We start from the raw sequence: 25583 nt of genomic DNA on the forward strand, positions 1-25583 counted from the left end.
GGTCATCTCCAATTAGATACGTATTCTGCGGCCATTTTCGTCTCTCTCTCTCTCTCTCTTCACAGTTCACGCCCAATGATGAAAATCGATTCATTTCTACCCAACAAAGGTGAAACAAGCTTCAGTTCACAGAGGTTGATAAAACTGGTCGTACTGCCGTCTTGGAATCAATCGTAAGATCCGATGGACAGAATCCATCTTACTTTCGGTTAATCTAATTGTATCAAGTAAAGATAAAATACAACTTTTTCGATTCTGAGGTCGACCCAGAAATTGTCTGTTTCTGGCCAATCCATGATAAACGGCGCCTACTCACCTTGACCCACTTGATTGATACACGGCGTCAATCGCCTTGTTCTCTAGTGGGCTCCTATTTTGCTTCGACTTGCAGACATTTTCCCCCTCTTAAAGGTCTTGGAATTTTCTGCGTTAATGGCGGACACTGCTCAAACACGTCTTTTTGGAGTCTGCAACAAGTGGACCATGTTCGTTTTCCGGCTGTTTTTCTTGGAAACGAGGAGATGAAGTCATTCTCTTGGACTCAGTCCCGGACAGTCCGAGCGTTTTCCGATTCCGCCGTCTTCCGTAGACTCTTTTTTATACTTGGAGGTGATCGCGTCGGCGTGATTCATCTTCTTTGGATTCCATTAGACCACTGTAACGCCTCTTATTTGCGTCACTTTCACGTCGAAGTTGATGGCTTCTGACTGCGAGACTGGCGTTTCGTTCCGTTTCCACGATGTCCAGATCTCCGTCGTGCCTGCCGAGGATTAAATATCTTAATTCCCAAGTACGTTCTTGGATGAACAGTCGAAGACTCCGTTGATCAAGACTGTCTCAAACGGGGACATTAGAACGCAGAGGGGAAGATTTGGAACTAATTTGCCTTGTTAATTAATTTCATAAGATATAATTTAATAATGGCAACAATATCCCATGGTTCTCGAATTACAGACCGTTAAGAATTTCATTTCCGATGTCTCAAAGAATTAATTAACGTTCAGTCGATCGACCTTGAAAATTCAAACCGCAGTAAAACTCGACGATGAACAGAATCGGGAAATATAGGAAAAGGTCTCGAGCCCCGTTTGATTGAACCTGATTCGCCGAGCACGTTACCTCTGCAGTGTTCCATGTGAAACTAGTTCAACACCTACTGCATTGAATGCAGACTGGTCCCTTGTTTTCAAAAAACAGTGGATGACCCTCCCCAGTTGTTCACTACGTTTAAACTCGAAATCTGAAACAAACTTATTCCCATCTTTTGAATTCTCAATGAAGTCCGATAAATGCTCATCTTGTCAGCTCGTTTCTTCTGCTGCATTGAATTGACGATCCCCACGGTCTTTCATCGCCGTGTTTATTGCTGGAAAAGAGAAAGAAAACTTCTGAAAAACGTAATCGATGGGAAATCACACTGACCTGCTAACGTAATGGGTCTTCATTAATCCATATAAGCTCCCTTCTCAATCTCCGTTAACGGCGTAAGGCGTAAAACAACAAAACTCCGTATCGTCGTCTCTGGTTCTTGAGCTGAATCTGAACTCGGTTTTTAGTAAAATCTCTCTTCTGCCAGACTACCGAAAATTAGAAGATAAGATTTCGAATTTTTTTTGTCGCGTTTCACTCAATGAACGGCCTTTGACGTTTTTTAACTCCATAAATAGTAGTTTATTGGCCAGAAAGGAAGACGACGTCGTCCCTCCGGACCTCTTCTCCCACGTCAACGCTGACGTCTCCTCTCAATTTACTATTTTTTATTATTTAATTATTTATTTTTTTATTAAAAATCTCTTTTCCTCTCTTCCTCCTCTCTTTTACCAAAAATAATTTAAAAAATAAAACTAAGTAATATTCTCTATTCGGGTTTCACAATACTACAGCCAGCGAGCCGTTCGTGGGCCCTACATGGGCCTCCAGCCTTCCCACGAGGAGCTCTACACGTGGCTAATCTTTAAAGCCCGGAGATCCGCATGTAGTTCGCCAACTCGACCCTCCCATGACGCACTCAATGAAGGACACGTTTCACAGAGCACGAGTTTGATAGGTTGGGGCTGATGAAGTGTCAACGTTCAGGATTACAACCAGATTTCTAGTACTTTGTTCGCATACGGCATACGGCAACGGCAACATGGCGTACGCGTGGCAGAGGCTTTGAGGGTTTCGATGATAATGAGGATCGGGACACGTGTCCGTACTGCTTCTAGAAAGGGAATTGGAGATTAAGTGTTAGCGGGGCTGGAATTGCTTTACCTGGATTTATTTGGTGTGGGATTATGGGTATGAGCATGTTACAAGAAACATGAAAATTTATTAATTTTTTTAACAGAATTTAGGTTTTAAGTTTCAAGGGTTATGCCATAAGATCATATTATTTATTTTTTAAATTAATCATACTTAATATTCATAAATTTATTAAATATTACGAGCAAACGGATTAACTAAACGAGCAAGATTTAACTTAATCTAAGTAAAATTATGCTTTAAGATAGATAAACATAGAATTAGACATATATTATAATTGGAAAAAAATAATAATTTTAGATGATTTAAATGGTATCCTAACTGCAATCCATAAATATGCACAAATATCTAAAATAAAAATTTGGAATTTAGGTTGAAATAAGGTTTTTAAGAATTAAAAAATGGTTAAATACTAAAATAAAAAAATATTAAGAGGATTAATTAATTATTATTTTGACCTTGTCAAGCTGAAGGACAAATTAAATGATGAATTCCTACTATGGAGGAAGTTTAATGCCATGTGTCATGTCTACAAGAAAAAAAAACATTAACAAATTAAAGTCATGGTCCTACCATTTTGATTAAAATCATGATAATTTGCAAAGAGTGCAATTTATTCCTCCTTGTGGTCATGTCCACTTCACCATTCACTATCATCCTTGAGTCTAACCCCATCACATTAAACCACTTAATGACAAGAAGAGGTGCATGAAATGAGAGGTCACATTGTCTAAAACATTTAATGAGTTATGGCATGACAATTAAATCACCTAATTAATTTAAAATTAATCGTCCAAACACTACTAAGATATCACCTAATTAATTTAAAATTTCTTATGAGATATATTCTTATTAAGCTTAAATAATAGTAAGATCATAGTTTTCTCTTTCTCCCTTGAGCTTAAATGTGACAGTACTAAGACAAGTGAGGTTATTCATATACACATCACTATCCAAATTACCTACTTATAGTGATATATGACACTGGGGACAATGTCATATATAATTAAATATACGATGGGGTCACAAGGCGGCCAGGTCACATAAATCTGCCAAATTAAAATGAAAGAAGACTTATGCTTGCATGTCCCTCTCCATTTAATAGACGTAGCTTGTAGTAATCAATATATTGGATTCGAACCCTCTAGACCTTCAATTACGTGGTCCGTCCATCCCGGTAGACTTTGATAATCTTCTCATGTGTCGCACAGCCACAATAGTCACGATATCTACTCTTTTTGTCATATTCATGTTCCCTACTAGTAGAGATAAGCTGATCCAAAGTCCAACCGGTTTGACAAAGTGGGTTTAGGGCTGGGTGTCTTAACATCGTGGAATGCATCAGGACCCTTAAAATTTTGGTACATGTTCGACCAAGCTAAAATGTTAATAATTTAATAGATATAGAATAGACACATGAAGCATTTCACTAATACTCCACCTAATAACGATTTTGGGCAACGTAATTGAAATGACAACAAGTGCAGTGTGACACGTGTAAAAGGTTTATCTTAATTTTTTATGCCTTGATTGGAAGGGATGGAGCATCAATCCCTTCCTAACGATTTAGATTGGGTTACCTCATATAATTTTTATGTTCCACGTGTCATGAATTCTGATGTGGTCACTAGTATGATACGTGTTGCATGATTCTTGCCCTAATTATTGGTGATTCCTTGGGTCTCATGCCACTTGTGACATCCTTGGTACCCTTGTTGGCCTTTTATTTATCAACATTTTGTCTTACATATCAATTATTTTCTTTGGAAAGCCTGAGAAGGGTTGGCCCTTTATTTATCAGCATTTTGTCTTACCTATCAACTATTTTCTTCGAAAAGCATGAGAAGGGAGAAGGGATAGAGAGAGAGAGAGAGAGAGAGAGACGGGGAAGCACATAAGAAATACTTGGGTACAATCTTATTATTAAACAAAATGAATTAACTTGTCTCAACCTTGGATTTAAATAAAAAAAGTAAGGATGCATAAAAAAATACAATATAGAAAATAAATATATTGCTTCGAAATGAACTTTAACCCTGTCTCTCTCGCTTTGCAAGAAGTTGCTCGTCAACCCCTTCACCAATGATAGAAAGGGGACAAGTCTTCTTTGTAAGACAATGACCCTGTGTCGTTGGTTTTCCATTAAAGGTAGTCGTCGGTTACAATCTTACGGTTTCTCGTCGATTTTGTGGTCTCCTTTGATGAAGAGGAGGCTATAAGAGGGGATCTGGTCTAGCACATGTATGTTTGAATGTTGCCATCAACGAGCCTCTACGATAAACGAGATATTTTATTCGCCGGAGATGATAGCTGAGAAGCTCTATTCATCGAAAGTTGACGCCATGTCAAGAGGTACGATTTCAGTTCATGATAAAAGTAATTTTCCATTTTCATCTACGTTATGAATTAAATAAGAAATAAACCTACACACACACACATCAGCCCTATGTGGCACCATTCCTATATACAATCCACACTTGGGGTCTTATTGATAGACAACATGAGCAACTAAAATCTCCTTGATACCATAAAAAAAACCTGAAAAATCTTTTTGTGATGCTCTTTGTGATTTTTGTAAAGCCAAAAGGCTTACAACCCCATTTACCTCTTAAAGGGTATCCCTAAAAACTCTTGGTATGCATCAAAAATACATAACAATCTTGGATAATTGAAGCCAATCATTCTCCACATAGACTATATTTGTTTTGCAACATATTGAATACAATTTGAGCGTCACCCTCCATGAAAAATTTAACTAAAATATTCCATAGTGAACATCTCAAATCTTAGACATCAAAATCGATAGTATAAGACACAAGAGGACCCACACCATAGTTATAGAAATACGATATAATATCGAATGGTGATGTTTGCTCTAGTAACCCGCCATCTGGTTGCAGCAACGTAGATTCATAAATTTTTTATCAATTACTTTAGCGGCGTTTGCTAATGAACAACGGAGTCAACTTCAACTTTTTTGACTTATTTGGGTTCCATTATAAACTCGTTATATGTTTGTTTCAAATGTCTCATATTGTGATGGCTATATTGACTATGACACACTCAACCTAGATCTCTCACACTATATGATGAACAACATAGAAGCTTGAAACTAAAGATAGTACTACTATATAATATATTACTCGGACCAATTGGCCAATAGCTTTGTAGTTAATAAAACTATAAAATATAAAAATTGTATGTATGATTGAAGCCCTAATCTAACAACTCCAAATCAAGAGATAAATTGATTGTTTGTAGTAATTCCTCTTTAATTATTACCATTTCGATCACAGTCGGCCTAAGTTTCCAGAGAGTGTCACTCCATGTCAACATCCTATTATCTTCTTTCTTAAGTAAGGTGATCACTAGGTTCAGTTTACCCAAACCCAAAACCCAATCTAAATATTTAAAAACTCTATTAGGTTTTTAATGGATACTCAATAAGCTTAATAGGTTATTAGTGGTAGCTTGTTAGGAACCGATTAACAAAGACAATTTCAACTAAACACATATTATACATTAAAATAACAAAAACACTTATATATATTACAAATTTTAATAATATAAAATAATAAAGATACCTTCTTATACATTTTATGTATTTAATATAAAATAAAATAACAAAAATATTATGTATTTAACATAATATAAAATAACAAAAGAGAGTCTTACAAACATGTGCAAATGTGTAATATTGGTCACCAATATATGTGTACGTGTGTGTGCGTGCACATGCTCCCATATATCCCTGGTGACCCGGTGAGACTTAAACCCAAGACCTTGGACTAGAAAACCTTTTGTGAGGTTGAGCCAAAGCAACAATTTTAGTAGAGAAAAACCTTATTTATTTCAGTAGATGATTAATTGCTATGTGCTTGATCTAAGTATCTTACTCAATCCCATTGATCAAATTGATACAATATGTAAATCCTGTCCATGATTCTAGTCTACATGTTCCTCACTCTCTCTAGGTAATGAAATGGGCTTAACGCAAATCCAATATCTATTAAAAGGTCCACAAAAAGGCCAACTTTCATTCACTACTTCTTGGGCCTCCATTTTGGGCTCTGTCTTAGAAATCCCAAATGCCTAGTTGCCCACCTTGGTTTAGGTTATATTGAAGAGGCTTCCAAGTTTTACAGACATGCCTGTAGAGGAACAATAGCGGAGTTGGATTATCCATTAAAGATTTTCCATGAATACCCATTACGTATTTAGTAGCCCATTAAAATGTTCCACGGGTCCATTAGAAACCCACCAAAAGAATCCATTCATGCTCTTGCATCCAATAAAAAAAATCTAAAAATAAGAAATTATAAAAAATACAACATTTCCTTTTTGGCATATTTATATTAAAATTTTCAAAAAAAATAGGAATTAGAAATTTTTTGCACTATATACTTGATAGCTTACAATGTACCTAAGTTAGAATTTAAGATAATATTATTATTTAAATTAACATTAAATATACAATATTACAATATTTTTATTATTAAATATAAATTTATTACTTTAAAATATTTTGAAAATAAAATATATGTATTAAATAAAATAGTACATAACTAAAAAAAAATTAATTTAGATAGGAATTTTTAATTTTTTATATGAATAAGTTAGAAATAAAATGTTTGATTTTTAATATTTTCTTACAAATAAAATCCCACAAAAGTCAACCAGGAGAATTCTGGACACATCTGTCAATATTAGTAAAGAGACATGGACAGTAGTAATTACGTAAAGGAAGAAAAACGTCAGAAAAAAAAATAAAAAAATCTAGTCTTTTCCCCACCGCTTTTCTTCCTCCCTGCCGCTTTTGAGCTCGTGTCCCGTGGTCTCTCTCTCTCTCTACTCTACCTCCGTCCTCCTCCCATTTGGATTCCTAGAATCCAAATGGAGCAGGCTCAAGCATCCGAGGAGGTAACGTCCCCGAAGGAACAAGCTGAGAAGAGGGTGGAATCTCTCGAAGAGATGCTTCGGAGGCACAGGTTAGCTTTGATTGATTGATTATCTGATGTTGTTTTCAGTTTGGTGTATTTTGATGAAGTTTTTGTGTATCGCTTCAACATTTAAATAGACCCACTTTTCTCCTTTCTCTCGATGAACCCCGAAGGAACAGTTGTTTGTTTTGGTTTGTTATTTGAGTTATGGTGACTTAGGCTTCACTTATGTTATTTTTATTATTATTATTTTTTTTGAGTAATAGCTGGAAGTGGTTTAACATGGACCTGAGTAAAGAAATGTAGCTTGCAGAGTTTTTAATCGAAACAAATATCCACTCGGGCTTGCTCTTATTTTTCGTTATTGATCGACTTAGAGTTTTGAGGAAGTTGTTTCAAGGAACGAAATGGATTTTGACGGCATGATACTTTGGTTTTTATGGAGATTCCCTTAGTCTGAATATCGGTTGACTTATGTGATACTAACACGTATAGAAGAAAACAACAGACTTTCACTCTTAAATCTCTACTTTACCAGTTTATTTACCTTCATCTCAGATAGGGAGATCGGTGAAAACATTTATCCCTGTTTGTTCTATCAAATTTAAGAAACCACCTCTCGCTTGATTAAAGTTTAGTCTTTTTAATTTTTAAATTTAAAGTCCAAAACTCGTCCGTGGATAAAACTATATGCATATTTCTGTTCATTTTGGAAGCCAATCTTGTAAGGCTGAAGCACAGGCAGTGCTGGCATTGGCATGATATGAGTAGCTTTGACGAGTTCCGTGAGTGTTTGGATGTTATCCATTTCCATAAGGGGATCATGCGAATGATATATCTAATAATATGGACTTTTAAATCTGACAGTTTTTTTAGCCCTGTTTATCAGTAAATCTTCACCCTCAGACAAAACGAAGTTTAAGAAGTTTGGGATTTTGTTAAAGAGCAAGGACTTCTAATTCATACCTTGACTCACTGTCTGTTCATATCCGCAGTATAGTGAAGAGTCTTGCAAAAGCTGAGAGATCCAATTGTATTTCCAATATGGTCATAGTTTCTTCTTTCAGTGGCAGTTATGCCCCTCAATCCAAATAGGTTAGCTATTTGCAACCCAATTGCTGCAGCCTTTATTAGGAATGCCTGCTGGAATACTTTTTCCTGAAGCTCCGCATAATAGAACCTAATAAGAGCAATGGACAAAATAGGTTTGATTGGTTCTGGGCTCAAAGCAACCTTCTATTCACTATATGTTTGTGACAACAAAATTGGATGTTACTGTAATTAAATGTTGCGGAGACTGAGAACTGCGTCATTATAGTTGTAACTTGCTTTAGTAGAATGTATGGCTTTTGAGGACTAGTTGTGGTGACTTCTGAGTAGCATCTTGATTAAGAATTGAGATATCTTGATTTTGAGAGTCAGGATAAATCTTATTGTAGGTTGCTAAATTAGCACTCGGAGTTTTTTTTTTCACCTCGATACAAACTTTTGGTTGTTTTAGGTGTAACACTATAGTCAGAGCAACTAAGCCTGATGTCTTCATTACTAAATGGATAAAATGTTTGTTAACTGAGATGTGGGAGCAATATAGTGCCATAACAGCTATAAAAATAAGCAGGTCTTCTCTTTGGTTTCTTGTTCTTCTCTTCTGTTCTCAGAGATAACGATTATTGTAGATATGACATGCAATATGAGCGAAAGATCCAGAGGCCGGACATGTAAGGATGAAGATATATTGGTAGAACGGATAAAAAATACATGGTAGAAAAGACCTCTCAAGTTTTTAGCTGCCAGCATCACACTAGCAAATCTGAAAACAGGAGGCTGTTTCCACCTAACCATGGCATAGGTCTATCAGCTTTCCAAAACAATCTTATCAGAGTTGAGACAGACTGCTGAAAGTTGGTTTCATAAATGCTTCAAATGATCCATAACCTTTTCAAAAATGGGAATTCAATGGAATCCTTAGAACAAGAGGACCTAGGGACCCAAAGTATCACAACACTTTTTCATGTCTATTTAACACCGCAAAACTATGGAAATATTGTTTAGGCTGAAATATGTGTAACCTAGTCTTTATCTTCTCAACTCTATGAAATTCCTGGTTTCAAATTTCAAGAGAAGAACCTGCATCTTCAAGTGTTGTTTGTAGCTAGCATATAAAACCAGTAAAATATTATTATTAGAAAAAATAAAGAGAAATAATGATGCTCCAGCAATCAAAGAGAAAACTTGTATTAATCTTCAAAAAACTGATTCAATGTTATAACAAATTCCCCAATTTGTAGACTCTAAATGGAATTGCCAGAATTAGTTATGTCATCAAAATAGAAATTTCCTAGGGGCTTATTTCTAATTACAATTGAACAAGAACTTACTAAATTTAAAACTGCTGCTAAGAAAAAATTCTGATAACTAGCTAGATGGAAACTAATGATGGAATTACTACCTTTGGGGCTTTCCTAAATTGACGAGTAATAAAGAAAACTTACTGACTAAAGGCTTTCCTGTAGAAAAATATTTTAATTAGGACTTTTGACAAGCTAGAAAATTAATGAAGGTAAAAAGTTGATGATTTCCCAAGATAGAAAGTACTTTAGGTGTGTACTTTCCAAAAATAGTAACTCTCCAACGTAGTAAATTGTCGTATTTGAGCCATCTTCTTTCTATATCTTCTTCATTCTTTTGTATAGATTCAATTGTTTTGGAAGAAATTTTCCATCTTCATACTGTTCACAATTGAACCATGCACTACATAAGAAAAAGTTAATATTTTTGGCTTGAAGCTTTCTAAGAATTTGACTGCTTATGATTTTGCAGTTAAAGCAAAGCCACTTTATCATTTTCCATCATATCTCTTGCACCGTGAAAATCCACCCAAAGAGGTGCTTCTATGTCTGACTCAAATTAGCATGTTATTTTCTATTTGTTTTTCTAACTTTCTTCTTCATAGGATGTGATCTTTATTGTTTTTGTGATAAGCCTCTCCCAAGCTATTCTAAGGCATACCAGTAGGCTGTCTGAAATAAAAGGACATCATTACTAACTTAAGAAGATTGTTGTGGGAGTAGTTCCACCTCTTGATTGTCTCTATGGAGGAGCTTAATGCTTTTAATTTTTGGAAGAGTTCACTCTAGCAATTCTTCCTATTACGTTCTATCACTGTAGGGTAGGGCAAGCAACCTATAATAGGATCAATTAACTGTAGAAATTTATATTGGCACTTCAACGCCAGCATAATCTTATGCTATCTGTTGAGATTTCTTCCCTTACACAAAATATATTCTTTCCTTCCTTCAGAATATCCTGTAACCTCTGTATTCTTGTAATCTCTGTAATCACGATCGAACTTACCATGTGTAGATTATTACAATCTGTAAAATGGCTATTTAAGCTAGACGATGTAAATAGCAATACAATACGAATTCAAACCTTATTTTTGACTTGGTATTATGCTATCTACCCTAACCATTTGAGTTCCTCTAGCATAAAGGAGGGATTATGCAGTCAGGGAAAAGATATCACTTCTGTATTTGTTTCTTTCATCACAATTGCATCCTTGTTTCTGGTTGGAATGAAGACTTGTTGTCATACATTTATCATGCTGCATTTATATATCTTCCTCATTTTTCGAACTTCCCTTTCTTTTCCAATTTTCTTTCCAGTAAAGAAGTTAAAGAGCTCCAAAATAAAGAGGTGGCCATGAGAAAAGCTGCTGCAAGAGGGAGCAAAGCTGAACAGAAAGCCAAGAAGAAACAAGTAGAAGATGAGATTTCTCAACTTTCGGTTAAACTCAAAGCCAAACATGCAGATGAACTGGCTGCTTTAGGTTACAAAAGTAATAAAAATAGCAGCGACAACAAGAGCGACATTAACAGTTTAGCCATGGCCATAGCCGGTGTTTCCATATCTGGTCAAGGAGACGCAGCAAAACCTAACAAGAGCCTGAAGAGGCGTGAAAAGAGAGCTCAGCAAGAAGCGGCAAGAGAGCAAAGAATAAGGGAAGAACAAAGCAACATCATTAGTGACCGAATGATAGAAAATGAACAACTGGAAAAGAAGCTTAAGCCTCTGGGGTTGATGGTTGTCGAAATCAAACCTGATGGCCACTGCCTGTACCGAGCTGTTGAGGATCAACTTTCCCGTCAGCCAGGAAGTTCCCTTTACAACTATCAAGAACTTCGAGAAATGGTTGCCAATTATATGAGACACCACACATCAGATTTTCTCCCATTTTTCCTATCAGATAAGGAACTAGAAGCTGATTCTGATTCTGAATCTTCACTCATGGAGAAATTTGAAAACTACTGTAGAGAAGTTGAATCTACTGCCACTTGGGGGGGTCAACTTGAATTGGGTGCCCTCACACATTGCTTGAAGAAACATATTGTGATATTTTCTGGATCATTTCCAGATGTGGAGATGGGGAAAGAGTACATCTCAGAGAGCAGCAGCAGGCCTGCAAATCCTAGTATAACGTTGTCATATCACAGACATGCATTTGGCCTTGGTGAACACTACAATTCAGTTATACCCAGTCCAGTTAGGTAGACCAAAAAAACCCAACGGCAGAGAGAAAACAAACTGTTTTTCTTGTGTGTTTTATTATTTATGAAATCTTCTTGTCTTTGATACAAAGAAATCACTGTTGAGCATTGTCTTTAAATATGGGGGTTAGTCAACAAACTGGAAATGTGGTCTTCATCTTATGCATCTAGATGATCTTCATCTTCAAAATGGGTGTTAGTATGGACAAGTTCATCTTCGAAATCTTCGAAATAGGGTATTAGTGTGGACAAGTTTATCTTCATCTTCATCTTCGAAATTTAAACCATTGATTTTATTAATTATAAAAATGAGTTAATTAAACCAAGTGTTTATGTTAATAATATTTTAATTACCACTATGAAATCACTAATACAATAGAGTAAATAAAAAATAAATATGATTAATGAATAAAAAATATTATATTAATAATATAAGATAGAATTTTTACATGGTATTAATTAATAATATATTTTGACAAAATTAAAAGTAATTAATTAATCAAATGCATACTTTAATTATATTTTATTTACCAGAGACTTAAATATGAAGTTTAATATAGTAATAAAATTGAACAAAAATAATAAATAAATACATATACAACTTTATTAATAACCTTAAAAAAAATTATTCTAATAACGAGTTCGTGCCTTTAATATTAAAATCATCAAGTTATAAGTTTAGTACATATAAACGACGTATGTTCAAAAGTAATAAGATACAACCATCATTTATCGTTCCACATGGAAGTTGATATGGCATCTCGAAATTGTGCGGCTCTTGTGGATTCTAATGCACTCTGCCTCCGAAAGCATGTTACTTGGCTACCCACATCCTCAAGACCATCGCAATCGTCGCTGTCTGTATACATTTTACATAAAATTGGACATGACCTCTACATAAAATTAGGCATAACCTATATATATAATACATGTATGAGATTGGGCATAACCTCTTCTTAAAATTGAGCATAATCTATGTATATAATACTTGTATAAAATTTGGTATGACCTCTACTTAAAATTGGGCATAATCAATATACATAATACCTGCATAAACACTCCATAAACACTCCACAAAATTGTCTATACATTCCATAAATACTCCATGAAATTGTTTATACACTCCATAAAATAGTCCAAACACTCCATACGATAACATTATAAATAAACTCCATACAATAATCAAACACAGTAAAATTGAATGAAATATCACTATCAATTTACAATCATCCAAATAAAAACTATAAATCCATTATAAATTTGCAAACTATAGTTGTTTCTCTTCATGCTAGTTGTTCCTCGCCCATTTCCCCCTATGAACTGATCTCCAAATCTTCCCCTTGATTGATCATCCGCATTGCCCTGACCTGCAAGTAAGAACATCCAAAATAAATCCGTGATTATGGTAAAAAAAAAAGGGCCAATTCTTTACTAGTTTACTTTTAACAATCTAAATATTTTGAATAGAGATATAAATATTGCCTTGATGAGACATTCTCAAGTAGGCCTCCGAACTCAAAAGTCTCCTACTCCAAAAAAATAAGATTGGAAAACAAAATCTTAGAACAGTGGTTGAAATGGCATTGATCAACAAGTTCTCAACAATATCAAAAGTAGGATATATCAATCACAAGTAGCTGTCTATTAGGCAAATCAAATACAACACTAAATTAATAAAAAAAAGGGTTTAGACTTACCTTATGAAATTTGAGGAAAATCAAAGCCCAAGGGTTAAATCGAAACCACAAAAAAAGAAATACCATGTGATGGATATGTATAACACCCGAATCTCCTCACCACATGGCAAAAATATTCAATAACACTTCAAAAATCCTCAACAACATTCTAAAACATTTCAAAATTAATTAAACTATTTTCACTACTGCATATGAACTAAACAATGAGAAAACACACACATTGTCCAAATTCACCGAACACCCCTGGTAGAGCCCCATATAACTTCGCAGTCACTATGAACTGTACCTCGTCAGTGATGGGGCTTGGGTTTCGTTGGCTAATGGACGCCTGTGTAGGCGACTCAACCTTGTTTGAATTGGATTAAAAACCCCTAAACACTAATTCCAGAACTTAATACCTTAAAAGCCCTAAACCCTACACCCTAATTCCAAACCCTAAACCCAAAAAACCCTATAGCTTAAAAATACAAAACCCCTAAACCCTTAAAAACTCTAATCCCTAAAATACCCTAAATCCTTAACCATAAACCCTAATTACAGGACCCTTAAATACTGAGCAGCAAACCCTACAAATAATCCATACACGAATCAAGAATTTAGACTATAAATTGTAACCCTAAATCCCAAAATAATGCACAAATAACCCCCAATTACGCACTGAAAATAAATTTAAATCAAATAAAACACCAATTTAATGAAAAAAATCAGTGTTTAGGCATACCTTCTAAAATTTGGGGAAAACCGAAGCTGAAGGGTGAAATCGATGCCTAATCAAAGTAGAAATTAAGCAATCGATGCCCAAATGTCCAAAATCGAAAAAAATCAAAATGGAAATGGGGAAATCGAACAAAATCGAAAGGTATTTTCGGGGGAAAGGAGACTAGCCAGAGAGAAAAGGGAGTGGGAGGCCGAAAAGGAGAAGACAGAGAAGAAAGGGAGGTCAGGAGGGATAAGAGAGAGATAAGCGAGAGAGAGCGAGTCTGAGAGAAGAGAGGGAGTCACGGAGACGAGAGAAGGGGTGCGAGAGAGAGGGCGAGGCCGAGAGATGAGGTTGGAGACGAGAGGGAACTGAGACAGTGGCCGGAGACAAAAATCCGGTCGATTTTATGGTAGCAGCGACGTCAGGGGCGCATGGAGACAAGAGAGGGAGTGTGGGAGAGAGGAAGAAAAAATCAGAAATGACGACGCGCGAGGGGGGGGGGGGGGGGGGGGGGGGGATGGGGGAGGAAAGAGGGGAAAAAGCCAGCGTCGCCCGTCCTTCAATTTAATGAAGATCAAACAAGGCCTTCTTCCAGATCATCGAAATTAAAACCGTGGAGATGAAAGACCCCTTAATCCCTTGCATCGAGATGATGCTTCATCTGCGCTCCACTAACGACTTCAAGTGTTGAAGGGCGTTATGCGGTTGAAGATCATCTCGTCCTTCAAGTTGACTGACTCCCCCCCCCCCCCCCCCCCCCCCAAAGTGTTTTTTTGGTGGACACACCCCACCCCAACCGAGCTTTGTTTACGCATTTGGTCAAGAGGTTTATACCCATTCAAATCAACACAACTGGTTTCTTTTATTCGAAGCAAGAAGAACAAGCATTCAAAAATTCAAATCCATAGAACTTGATTGGTTTTCTGTATTTTTATTTTTTTTCAATCTGTCGGGAATGACAAAAACTATAGTAAATGTAAAAAAGAATTTTGTTCTAGGACTTGAACCGGGATTAATAAAATTGCAAGAGTTTTTAATGTATACCATCGATAATACCAGTTGTTTAGGATGTTAAATATTTTTGGCCTGAAATAATGCTCACCTCTCGTTACACACTCCTGAAGATCCGAGAGACAATAATTATTTCTATTTTATTATAAAAAAAATTGAGTTTTTTTTACAAACTCTGCATCGCCAGTCGCATCTTAGCTGATTCCAGAACTGTAGTTACGACAGAGGAATTAACAATACAGTAGCCTAATCTATTATCTTTAATCTTAGAAGTTCTTTCTTTTCATGAACATAGTCCGATTTCCAATCAAAGCAATTCCAGAATCTTTACAGCCCAAATCATTCCCAAAACTAAGTCGATATGATCTGATCAATTTCGGGTAAGTTTTAACGAAACTCATGCATGAAACGCAAGTTTCTAATCGAATGCCTCCTTGCTGCTTCCCATTAAACAACTGATCAATTTCCGGCATGTTTTATCCAAAAACATACGTAGCTAGTTACCATTTTGAATTCTCTGTTCTTATCCACAACCATCTTCACCTATATAAGTTCAGTTAGTATGTCATTCATACACGAGTACATTCAGCAGAAGAAAAGATTAGTTTGTCGTCTCAACGGTAAGTATATGGTCGAAGCTCTGCTTTGGTTCTCTTTCTTTTACTGTTTGCTAAATGCTCGGGAGCTGTAGTTCTTCTACTAACAATTATATGAAGTTCTGCACTGCAGGAATTCTCGCCATGGAAATGTTTATTCATGCAGATGCTCGTAAAGATGACGTGGGAAAAGTTCATCGCGGCCATGGCTACTCTGGGTCACCTTCAAAGTTGAAGCAACCAGATGCAGTGGTGGCGCAGGACGGTAGTGGAACGTATCGGACAGTTCAAGAAGCTGTGAACCATGCACCAGAGATTAATGGGAGTGCCCGTTATGTGATATACATCAAATCTGGCAGGTATCAGGAGAACGTCATCGTCGGAACTCTGAAACGGAATTTGACGTTCGCTGGAGATGGGATTGGTAAAACCATCCTTTCATCGAATCAGTGTGGTGAAAAGCTCATTGATTCTGCTGGTTCACTGGGTAAATCTTCTTCTCCTTCATAGTAGAAATTCTTCCTTTTCGACGTCCTGAAGAATTTATACAGTTCTTTTTTATCGTTTTGATTGTTCTTCTCTGAATGTGCAGTGGTGCAAGGAGATGCGTTCCTCGCCACTGATATTACATTCGAGAACACAGCCTCCTGTGATGCGCCGGCGGTAGCGATGATGTGCGCTTCGGATCGATCAGCGTTCTTCCACTGTAAGTTCCTTGGGTTTCAGGACACTCTGTACGCCAAGCTCAACCGTCAGTTCTACAAAGAATGCGACATCTACGGCACCATAGATTTCATTTTTGGTGACGCCGCTGCTGTGTTCCAGGACTGCAACATAAGAGTCCGCAAGTCCGGAGCAAACCATTCAAACGTTATAACTGCTCAAGGAAAATCTAACCAGGCCACAAAAACCGGTACAGTCCTCCATCACTGCAACATCACTGCCGCGGAGAATCTCGGCAACGTGAAGACATACCTGGGTAGACCCTGGAAGCAGTTCTCGACGACTGTAGTCATGCAGTGCTCCATAGACAAACTGGTCGATCCGTCTGGGTGGCTAGAATGGATTGGACACCCTGAATATGATCAAACAGCTACGTATCGTGAGTTTGGAAATGTGGGTCCTGGAGCAGAGACGAGTCGCAGGGTGACATGGCCTGGTTATAAGGTCATCGAAGCGAGAGCTGAAGCTGATAAGTATACAGTGGCTACCTTCATTGATGGAGCTAATTGGCTGCCATCTCTGGGGGTTCCGTTTGCTCCTGGCCTTGTAAACTAAGGCTTGAAGCAGTTCTTAGAAGGTTAAATTAAATAAGAGACTTATTAGTCTCAAGGCGTGGAGCAGTTTTAGTTATTTATCCGTATTTGATGAAATATTTAGATGGATTTGTTTGCTTTATAATCATACAGAATGTAGATATTTTGGTTCCATTCATTAGTGATTATGAGTTTCAGTGCTTGATATTTGATAGTATAATTACTGGCAATTGTTCTGATTCTCGTTTGGGCTGGAAATTCTTCGGAAATTTCACCTTATCAGTTTTCTGAAACCCAGATCAAATCTGTCGAAAAAGAGGAGAACGGACTGAATTCTTTCATTACAATGAAGGATTCAGCCAATAAATTGAAATTGAATCGGAAATTTGCGATGGTGGACTGAAGAGAACTAGTTCCTCAACTTCAACCGATTCTCATATTTCCAGTTCTTTTAAGGCTGGTAGTACCCTCTATAGGTAACTAACCTTCCTTTCTTGAGAAGAATTCAAGAACAGTGATCGTTACAACAACAAGACCTATCTTTGAATAAATGAAACCGGCTGCGATCCCTCAGAAATATCCCCCTGTCAGGCATCTCATTAAATAGTCTTCTTATCTTTGATAGAAGGAAACCAGTACTGTTAACAGAAAAAAGTAGAAAAGGATAATTGTGTTTGCATTCTTTCATTCGAATGAAGAATTCATCCAATAATTTTGAAGTTCTTAACAGTTCAACATATATGTACATGTCTTCCCTTGATCAGAAATTGCGAGGTTATGGAGGAAGAAAATTAGTTCTTCAACTTCAACTGTTGCTTCAGGCTATGTAGCTCTGGTGAAAGCTGAGCTTTTATCCATCTGTCTGTTTACATATTTACTGTTATTAAGGCTGGTATTTCCTTCTGTGGATAACTAATCTCCCTTTCTTGAGAGGAATTCAAGAGCAGATTACCAGTAATCTTTACAAGAACAAGACCCATCTTTGAATGAATGAAACCGGCTCCGATCCCTCAACAATATCTCCCTGTCATAAACCTTTGATATCAATTTCATCACAGTATGACAATCCTTGCACACTCTCAAATTCTTCACTATCCTTACAACACTTCCCTGGCACAACTTGGCCAGACCAAAAGCAACAGCAAGTTTCTCACTGTGCTGAGAAACCGAGTCTTCCTTGTCCTCTTCCTCTATGTCATGCAAAACACTCCTTATCTCCGGCACATAACCTGCAGTCCTTAATGCTGACATGACCTCACCGAGCTTCCTGTGAGCTTCGTCAGCTACTTCACTCTCTCTCTCCCCTGCTACAAATTTATATACAACTTTGTCAACTTCAATTGTACTCCAACCAGGTATTTTTTCAATATTCCTGTTAACCATGGACCTCCTCATCATGGCAACATCCTTCCACTTCCCTGCAGCAGCATATATGTTGGATAATAGAACATAATCACTGGAATTATCAGGATCAAGCTCAGACAGTTTTTTTCTTGCTTCCTCAGCCAATTTGAGCTCACCATGGATACTACATGCTCCAAGCAAGGTCCTCCAGATGATTTCGTTCGGCTCAATAGGCATTCCAGTTATAAATTCCAAGGCTTGGTTGAGTAGACCAGCACGACCATACAGATCCACCATGCACCCATAATGCTCAATCGATGGTTTGATCTCATAAATCTCCTTCATTTTATGGAAATAACTACATCCTTGATCAATCAAGCCGGCATGGCTACAAGCATATAACAGTGAAACAAAAGTGATCCCATCAGGCCTAATTCCATACTTCTCCATATCACTAAAAAGTTCCAGCACTTCCTCAGCATGACCCCTCATTGCTAGTGCAGCCATCATAACAGACCATGAAATGACAGACTTTTTCTTCACCATCTGATTAAAAACTCCCCGGGCCATCTCAGTATCTCCACACTTGGCATACACGTCCAACAGGGCATTAGTCACAGAGATAACCTGGTCAAGTCCTGCCTTCACTATATACCCATGTAAGACTTTTCCAGACATGAAAGCTCCAACTTGTGCAGACACTGAAAGAACTCCTGTCAAGCTAACCTCATTGTACCCCATCCCCACCCTCTGTGACTCTTTGAAAATATCGAAAGCTCCATCCAAACAACCATTACTGGCGAATCCAGTAATCATTGTACTCCAAGAGATCGAGTCTTTCTCAGGCATCTCGTTAAACAATCTCCGAGCAACTTCAAGCTCACTGGCTTTTGTGTACCCTGCCAGCATTATATTCCATGACCTAAGATCTCTAACAGGCATCTTGTTGAACATCTGATCAGCACCCACTGGATCGCTGCATCTGAAATAAGCAGTAACCATTGCATTCCAGGTTACAACATTTGGTTCCTGAGTCTCATCAAAGGCCCTTTGTGCTGACCCTAGATCTTCCGCTTCTGCATATGTGCTTATGAGCGTCGTCCGAACAAAGAGATGGGTATGAAGCCCAAAGTGGAGAGCTTGACAATGGAGCTGGGTTCCGGCGTATAGGGACTTCATATTTGACGCCGCTTTGAAAAGGAAGGCAAATGAGAAGCTGTCAGGGATAAAGGATTGATGCCGCATTTGGGAGTACATCGGAAGAGCTTCATGGGCGAACCCGGATTCTGAAAGGCCACGAATGAGAGTGTTGTACATGAAGACATCGGGAGAAGCAATTTCGGCGAACAAGGAGCGCGCAAAACCAATGGCGTCAGGGATTGTTAACACTGAGAGAAGGAGGTGTCCAGCGAGTAAAGGATTTTGATCGAGCCCAACTTTCAGAGTACGAGAGTAGATCTGATTAAGGCCCCCAATAGTTTTACAATTTCTCAGGAGGGATAAGCAGCTGCTCATTTCCCTTCTTTTTTTGGTGATTTCGAGTAAATGACACTTGCTTTATTGACAAGGCGATGCTTTGAATTTCTAGTATTGCAAAAATAGTTTGTGACCGTAAATGCTGCAGAGTAACGATGCAGTCCGGCCGTGGGCTATTTCAGACCGACTGAAATGCAACTGGAGAGTAAATTCCTCAAGGCACTCTTCCTTCGCTTGAAAGGAACAATCAATATGTTCATGGATAGAGAATCAAAAGAGGGAGCTGCGCATGTATTGAAGATCGAAAAGCAGCTGGAGCTACTTTGGAGCTACTTAATGAGACATGGTAAGGTTTTGTAGTTGATTAACCAAGAGCGGAAACTGGGTTTAGATAATGAAGTAACAATCACTCACGGGTATGTTTAAGGTTGAGTGGGAACATGTGCAGGGAGCAAAAAGGTCTCTAGTGCTACTTCTTCAGAAGGGTATCTTCCTGCAAAAACTTGTAGAGCTCCTCTGCAACGATTTGGGATATTCCTCTTGTGGGAGAAGATCAAAGGACTATTTGATGCATTCATAAATTCAACCAAAAACTTCTCCATGACATCTGCATTATAATCAATCCATGGTCTATCTGAAAACGAGACATGGCCACTCTTGGGAAAATTTATCCACGACCACATTGCCATCAAAGCTGTGCTAAATGTCGAATGCTTGAATATAAGAAATAACTACATCAAGAAGCATAGTTATTCCTGATCCAATCCAATGCATTTCAGAGGTCGCAAGCAAAACGCTCATTAGTAAAAATAACAGGAGTTTACGACCTTCAGGAGCAAAAATCCCAATTTCCGTCAAAACCGGTAAGATCATTACTATAAATTCAATCTCCAAAACCCCTTCAAGTAATAAGCGATTAGAATAAAAAAAAAACACAAATCCAATTGTCGAAACAGATTCCACCCACCAATTGAATCGGTCTCTCAACCTATATATCAATTACAGAAATATAAAGGAAACTGGTATAGCGTAGCGGAAGTAGTCGCTTACTTCTGATGGAACTTTGGATTTCTCGATGACAACAACGTCAGGGAAGTCCAAAGAAGACGAAAGGGCTTTGACTGTAAGGGTTTTGCGAATGCGGAAATTGGGAATTCCAGAAGAAGACAATCTGTACGAAAGGAGCCTGGAAGATGGGGAAATGTAAAAAGTTGCAGAAAGCGCCATGAAAAACTCAACTCAGCTTGATTATCTTACGGGGTTGAGGATTTGCAGTACAGATTTCTTTAGAACTGGGAAGATCAAATTTTATTCGGAGGATTGAATGCCATAATATTAGATGTAATCGTTCATTAACACGGAATTTCCCAGCCACCAAAAATGGCGGTTCAACGTCAAATATCTTTGAACGAGTGACGCTGTTTCAGTGCTGAGCCAGGCGGCAGTGCGGGACGGATAGGAGTCGGGTCCACTGCTTTAATCGGCTCGACCCAAACTCGAGTAGTGAGCTCTGGCGTAGCTCGGATTTACTTCAGCAAAAATATACACATTTGGTAAAATGAGAGAGAACGTCGAATTTACTGAGAGAGAACGTCGAATTGACTGATAGAAGCCAAGGGAACGTTGAGGACGGAAGAATGGACATCACTCTGAAAGCAAGCCCCTTTCTTGTCTGATACAGATTTTCCATGGCCACTACAAATGGTAACGCGTGATTTATGCTATATGCATTCGCGTATTCTTGATGTTTTCCGAGGAAAGTTTGACTCCCACCACTCCTACTTTGCCACCCATATTGGGGATGCTTTGGCACAAGGCATAGTGGTCTGATGAAGGGTTCCAATTCCGTCTTATGCTATCTCAAGGTCTGAAAAGGGGGTAATTGCCCTGAGTAGCCCTGAAAACAAGCAGTGACTGAACCGGAAAACAGAGACTTTACAACGGATTTTTTCTCCTGACCGATTCCCTTCGTCCCCACTAACAACAGCCCTGAAATTTCTAAGCAAGCAAGCATCCACGAGCGCCAGTTCGCTCCAATGTTCTTTTCCCACCTTAATTCTAGCTTCATCTTCACCATCAATATCGCCTTTTATGTAAGACTTCCCAACTCTCTCAATTGTGTCTCAGTTCGTTTCTCCGGATTCTTCTTCCCTGGCCCTGTTTTTAACTGGTTGAGGGTCATTATCTGCTGAGTTTTTTTCCACATCAGAATCGAGTGCTCGAACTGTTCTCCCCATTCAGTTTTTTGCTGTTGTTGTTGTTGTTGTTGTTGTTGTTGTTCCAGACTGGAAAAAGGATTAATAAATACTCGTATGGAATGAATTGATGGGAACTCGGAGGATTTTTTGTTTGATGCCCGGGGGTGTTTCGTGCATGGAGGATCTTTGAACGAGCTTCTGTGCAGAACGATGGTTTTGCTCGTTAGTTCTTGTTGGTTCTTCGTCTGCAATTCGATATTTGGCGTCATCAGATTCATCATAACGTATTTTTTAAGGTGAGGGCTAGTTTGTTTAATCAGTCAAAGGTGTTGGATTTTTGAGGTTTTTATGTTGTTTCTGTTTCCTCTCTGGTTTCCGATGTTAATGGCGTTTGCACTGCCCGTGGTTTTACTTTTATTGTTTGACAGGTTTCGTATTGAGAGGAGTTCTGATAAAGATGACACAATTTTTGGACCGATTGTTCAGGAGGATGATAGAAGTGAGTCGAGGGAGTCTGACTCCGTGCCCGAGGCGATCCAGTTCGAGAAAACAGAGTACAATGGCTTCGAAGAGAAGGAACCTCCCACGTTCGGTTTCAGTTTCAAGTTTCAGTTCAAGAGTCCTGAAGAAATCAGAAGAAAAATTGAAGAGTCTGAAAAGCCTGTTCACCAGGAGAGGAATAATTCAACCGAGACGAATGTTCAATTGTATAAATTTCTGGGCGAGAAAGATTTCGTTGGTTTCATCGAGCAGCCAGAAGTTTTCAGTTTGAGAATGGAATACTCGTATCCGAAAAATAAAGAATCTTCCTCTGAAGATGCCGAAGTCTTCAAAAAGGAATTAACAGTACAGAAAGTTCATAGAGAAGAATCAGTTCCCAGTTTAGAATTCGATTCAAATGACCACGTAGCAGAAGAAAATTTTGAGAAACCAGGAGCTGGAACGCTTGTCGACGATCAAATCTCGTCCAAGGAATCTCTGTTCGAACTGCATATCGATACATTAACCGACAAGGACGCTTTTGATGAAGCTCAATTTCTGTCTCAGAAAGACTTCTTTGGTTCTAATTCAGACCTCGAGTCTCTCAATTCCTTCATCGAAATTACAGCTGGGGACCAAGCAGCAAAAATTTCAGACGGGTTCTTGTCAGAGGGAGATTTCACCGGCCTGGAACAGGAAAATCTGAGCGATTCTGAAGAAGAAGAGACCCACTTGCAGAAATCATGTAATTCAGAAAAAAAATTCATTTGGCCAAATGATGATATGAATCAAGATGACAGTTCCCTTACGGGGTCTTCCGCTTTTGTAAACCAGATAATTAATTCAAATCCGTCAGAGGAACGAAACCCAGAAGGAGATTCAAGTATCCCCAGAAACGGAGCACAACTAATCGAAAAAAATGAAGAATCCGAACATGTTCAACGAAGTTTTGATTCAAGAGCAGAGACTCAAGTTACAGAAATTGAATCCTTAACGGATTCGGATTCCTTATGGGTACATCAGGATTTGATAGAGCAGCTGCGGATGGAACTGAGGAAAGTGAGAGCAATCGGACTTCCCACCATTTTAGAAGATTCCGAGAGCCCGAAAACCACGGACGACTTAAAACCCTGGAAATTCGAAGAGAAGTTCTCGCAGGAAGATCCAATGGACGAGCTACAGAAGTTCTACAATAGCTACAGGGAGAGGATGAGAAAGTTCGACATATTGAATTACCAGAATATCTATGCCATTGGTAAGTCGAATCTTCGATTTTCTTCTCCATTTTTCCTTCCTTTAATATTATTACTTCAAATATTCAAAACCAGAAAAAAAAATAATTATAATTCTGTCATGTATCTATTTAATGAGCGTAAAGGAAGAGAAAATATTGAAAAAAAATAGAGAAAAAATTAGAAACTTGAGAAAAAATTAATAATTAAAATTTTAAATTTTATTTTTTTATTTTTATTTTTAACTTATATCAAACAAAAACTATATTTCTCTTTCATTTTCACTAAATGATATTTTTCTTTCATTTTTGTTCTTATTTTTCAAGAGCATTCGAACAAGAGGTATAACCATAGTTGAATCGGGTGCGTTATTTGGTCCATCCTGATTTAACCATTGCGAAAACCTAATTAAAAAATCACTTTATAAAACCCATATAGAAATTTTATTTTTTAAATTAAATTTCTTAGTATTTAAAAATTATAATCAATGCTTTAAACTATTTAAGATCATAGCTGTAACTAGAATAATAAAATTTATATACATTTATTTATTAAAGAGTAAAAACAAAAAACAACAAAGTAAAATTATTTTTTAATAATTAAAATTTGATTTGATTAAAAGTAAAAAAAAAAGCACCCAATAAAAAAACAATTAATCAAACCCTACTTTTCAAGGCATTATCTTATCTAAATATTTAAAGGAAGATTTTTCTTTAAAAAGCTGAAATTTAATTAAATAAAAAAAGTAGTTAATAAAAATCAATTGCACAAACCCTACTTTTCGAAATCTTTATCTTATTTGAATATTTAAAGGTTATTAAATTAGGTTTTTTGAGCTTTATGGATGCCCAAAGCATCCCAATGAGTGAGCTTATTAACTAATACAGGGGCTAATTTCTAAATTGCAGGCTTTCTCGGACTAAAAGATCCACTACAGTCAAGACTGCTGACCACGAAGACCTCTGTACCAACCCTCACATCCCTTCTCCCCCGCCGTCGAAAGGTCCAAGACGACCCGCCAACTAAGCTGATAAAGGATCTCCAAAGCGATCTGGAGACAGTCTACGTCGGCCAAACGTGCCTCTCATGGGAGCTCCTGCAGTGGCAGCACGGCAAGGCCTGCGCATCGGCCGATCCAAACGACACTACTCGAACTCGGTCATACAACGAGGTCGCCGGAGAGTTCCAGCAGTTTCAGGTCGTTCTGCTGAGGTTCTTAGAAAACGAGAAGTTCGAAGGGCCTCGAGTTCAGAACTACGTCAAGAGCCGCTGCGTGCTGCGAAACCTTCTCCAGGTTCCGACTATCAGAGGTACGTACGACGACGAACACCTTTGCGACTGATATGTAAATTCCCCATGTTAGTTAAGAAGCTTGTAAACGATCTGTTTGCTCGATAGGGGACAGTTTCAAGGACAGAAGAGAGAACCCAGATGTGGTTTCCTGCACGATGCTGGTAAACATCGTCGAGGAATCGATGAGGATCATGTGGGAATTCATTAAGGCTGACAGGGAAGAAACAGGTCTGCTTCCGAGGGGATTTTCCGGCCCTCAGGCGGGGGATTTTCAAGATCCCTCAGACGTACAACTCTTCAACGACGTCCAGACAGGTTTCCGAAAGGTCAGATAGATTTCCACTTTGTTCTGAGGAAAAATTCACGAACCTGCACCTTATTTGACAAAATTAAAGGTCATTAATGTTACAATTTTCATTGTTTTTGACGCGCAGAAGGAGAAGAAGCTGAGGGACTAGAACTGGGCAGTGTCTAGTGAAGAGGTTCCAAAGGCATCAAGGAGATGATACGCAACAAGTCATGTTTTTGGCTCAAGCGGACATCAAATTAGTGGGGAGAGTGCTGAGGAT

At 37.9% G+C, this 25583-nt stretch overlaps 4 protein-coding genes across 4 annotated transcripts; 3 read left to right on the forward strand and 1 right to left on the reverse strand.

Moving 5' to 3' along the window:
- The first annotated feature begins 7063 nt into the window (after window positions 1-7063).
- Window positions 7064-11909, forward strand: LOC137941452 (OVARIAN TUMOR DOMAIN-containing deubiquitinating enzyme 5-like). Its single transcript, XM_068786876.1, has 2 exons — window positions 7064-7232; window positions 10850-11909. Exons 1-2 carry the CDS (start codon window positions 7138-7140, stop codon window positions 11733-11735), a joined length of 981 nt encoding a protein of 326 aa, XP_068642977.1. The 5' UTR covers window positions 7064-7137; the 3' UTR covers window positions 11736-11909.
- Window positions 11910-15701: 3792 nt separating this feature from the next.
- LOC137940182 (pectinesterase-like) lies at window positions 15702-17013 on the forward strand. Its single transcript, XM_068785114.1, has 3 exons — window positions 15702-15759; window positions 15869-16222; window positions 16328-17013. Exons 1-3 carry the CDS (start codon window positions 15702-15704, stop codon window positions 17011-17013), a joined length of 1098 nt encoding a protein of 365 aa, XP_068641215.1.
- A 727-nt stretch (window positions 17014-17740) lies between these two features.
- On the reverse strand, window positions 17741-19900 carry LOC137941293 (pentatricopeptide repeat-containing protein At1g74630-like). The gene has a single exon (XM_068786636.1). The coding sequence runs from the start codon at window positions 19848-19850 to the stop codon at window positions 17940-17942; it is 1911 nt and encodes a 636-aa protein (XP_068642737.1). The 5' UTR covers window positions 19851-19900; the 3' UTR covers window positions 17741-17939.
- A 2034-nt stretch (window positions 19901-21934) lies between these two features.
- Window positions 21935-25536, forward strand: LOC137942105 (uncharacterized). Its single transcript, XM_068787788.1, has 5 exons — window positions 21935-22305; window positions 22438-23744; window positions 24630-25031; window positions 25120-25340; window positions 25449-25536. The coding sequence occupies exons 1-5, from the start codon at window positions 22220-22222 to the stop codon at window positions 25470-25472; spliced, it is 2040 nt and encodes a 679-aa protein (XP_068643889.1). The 5' UTR covers window positions 21935-22219; the 3' UTR covers window positions 25473-25536.
- The last annotated feature ends 47 nt before the right edge of the window (window positions 25537-25583 follow it).

The sequence above is a fragment of the Aristolochia californica genome, unplaced genomic scaffold, assembly GCF_029961685.1.
Source record: "Aristolochia californica isolate CCGP_79_NKW_82.1479 unplaced genomic scaffold, dmAriCali1.0.hap1 SCAF_9, whole genome shotgun sequence".
Lineage (NCBI taxonomy): Eukaryota > Viridiplantae > Streptophyta > Magnoliopsida > Piperales > Aristolochiaceae > Aristolochia > Aristolochia californica.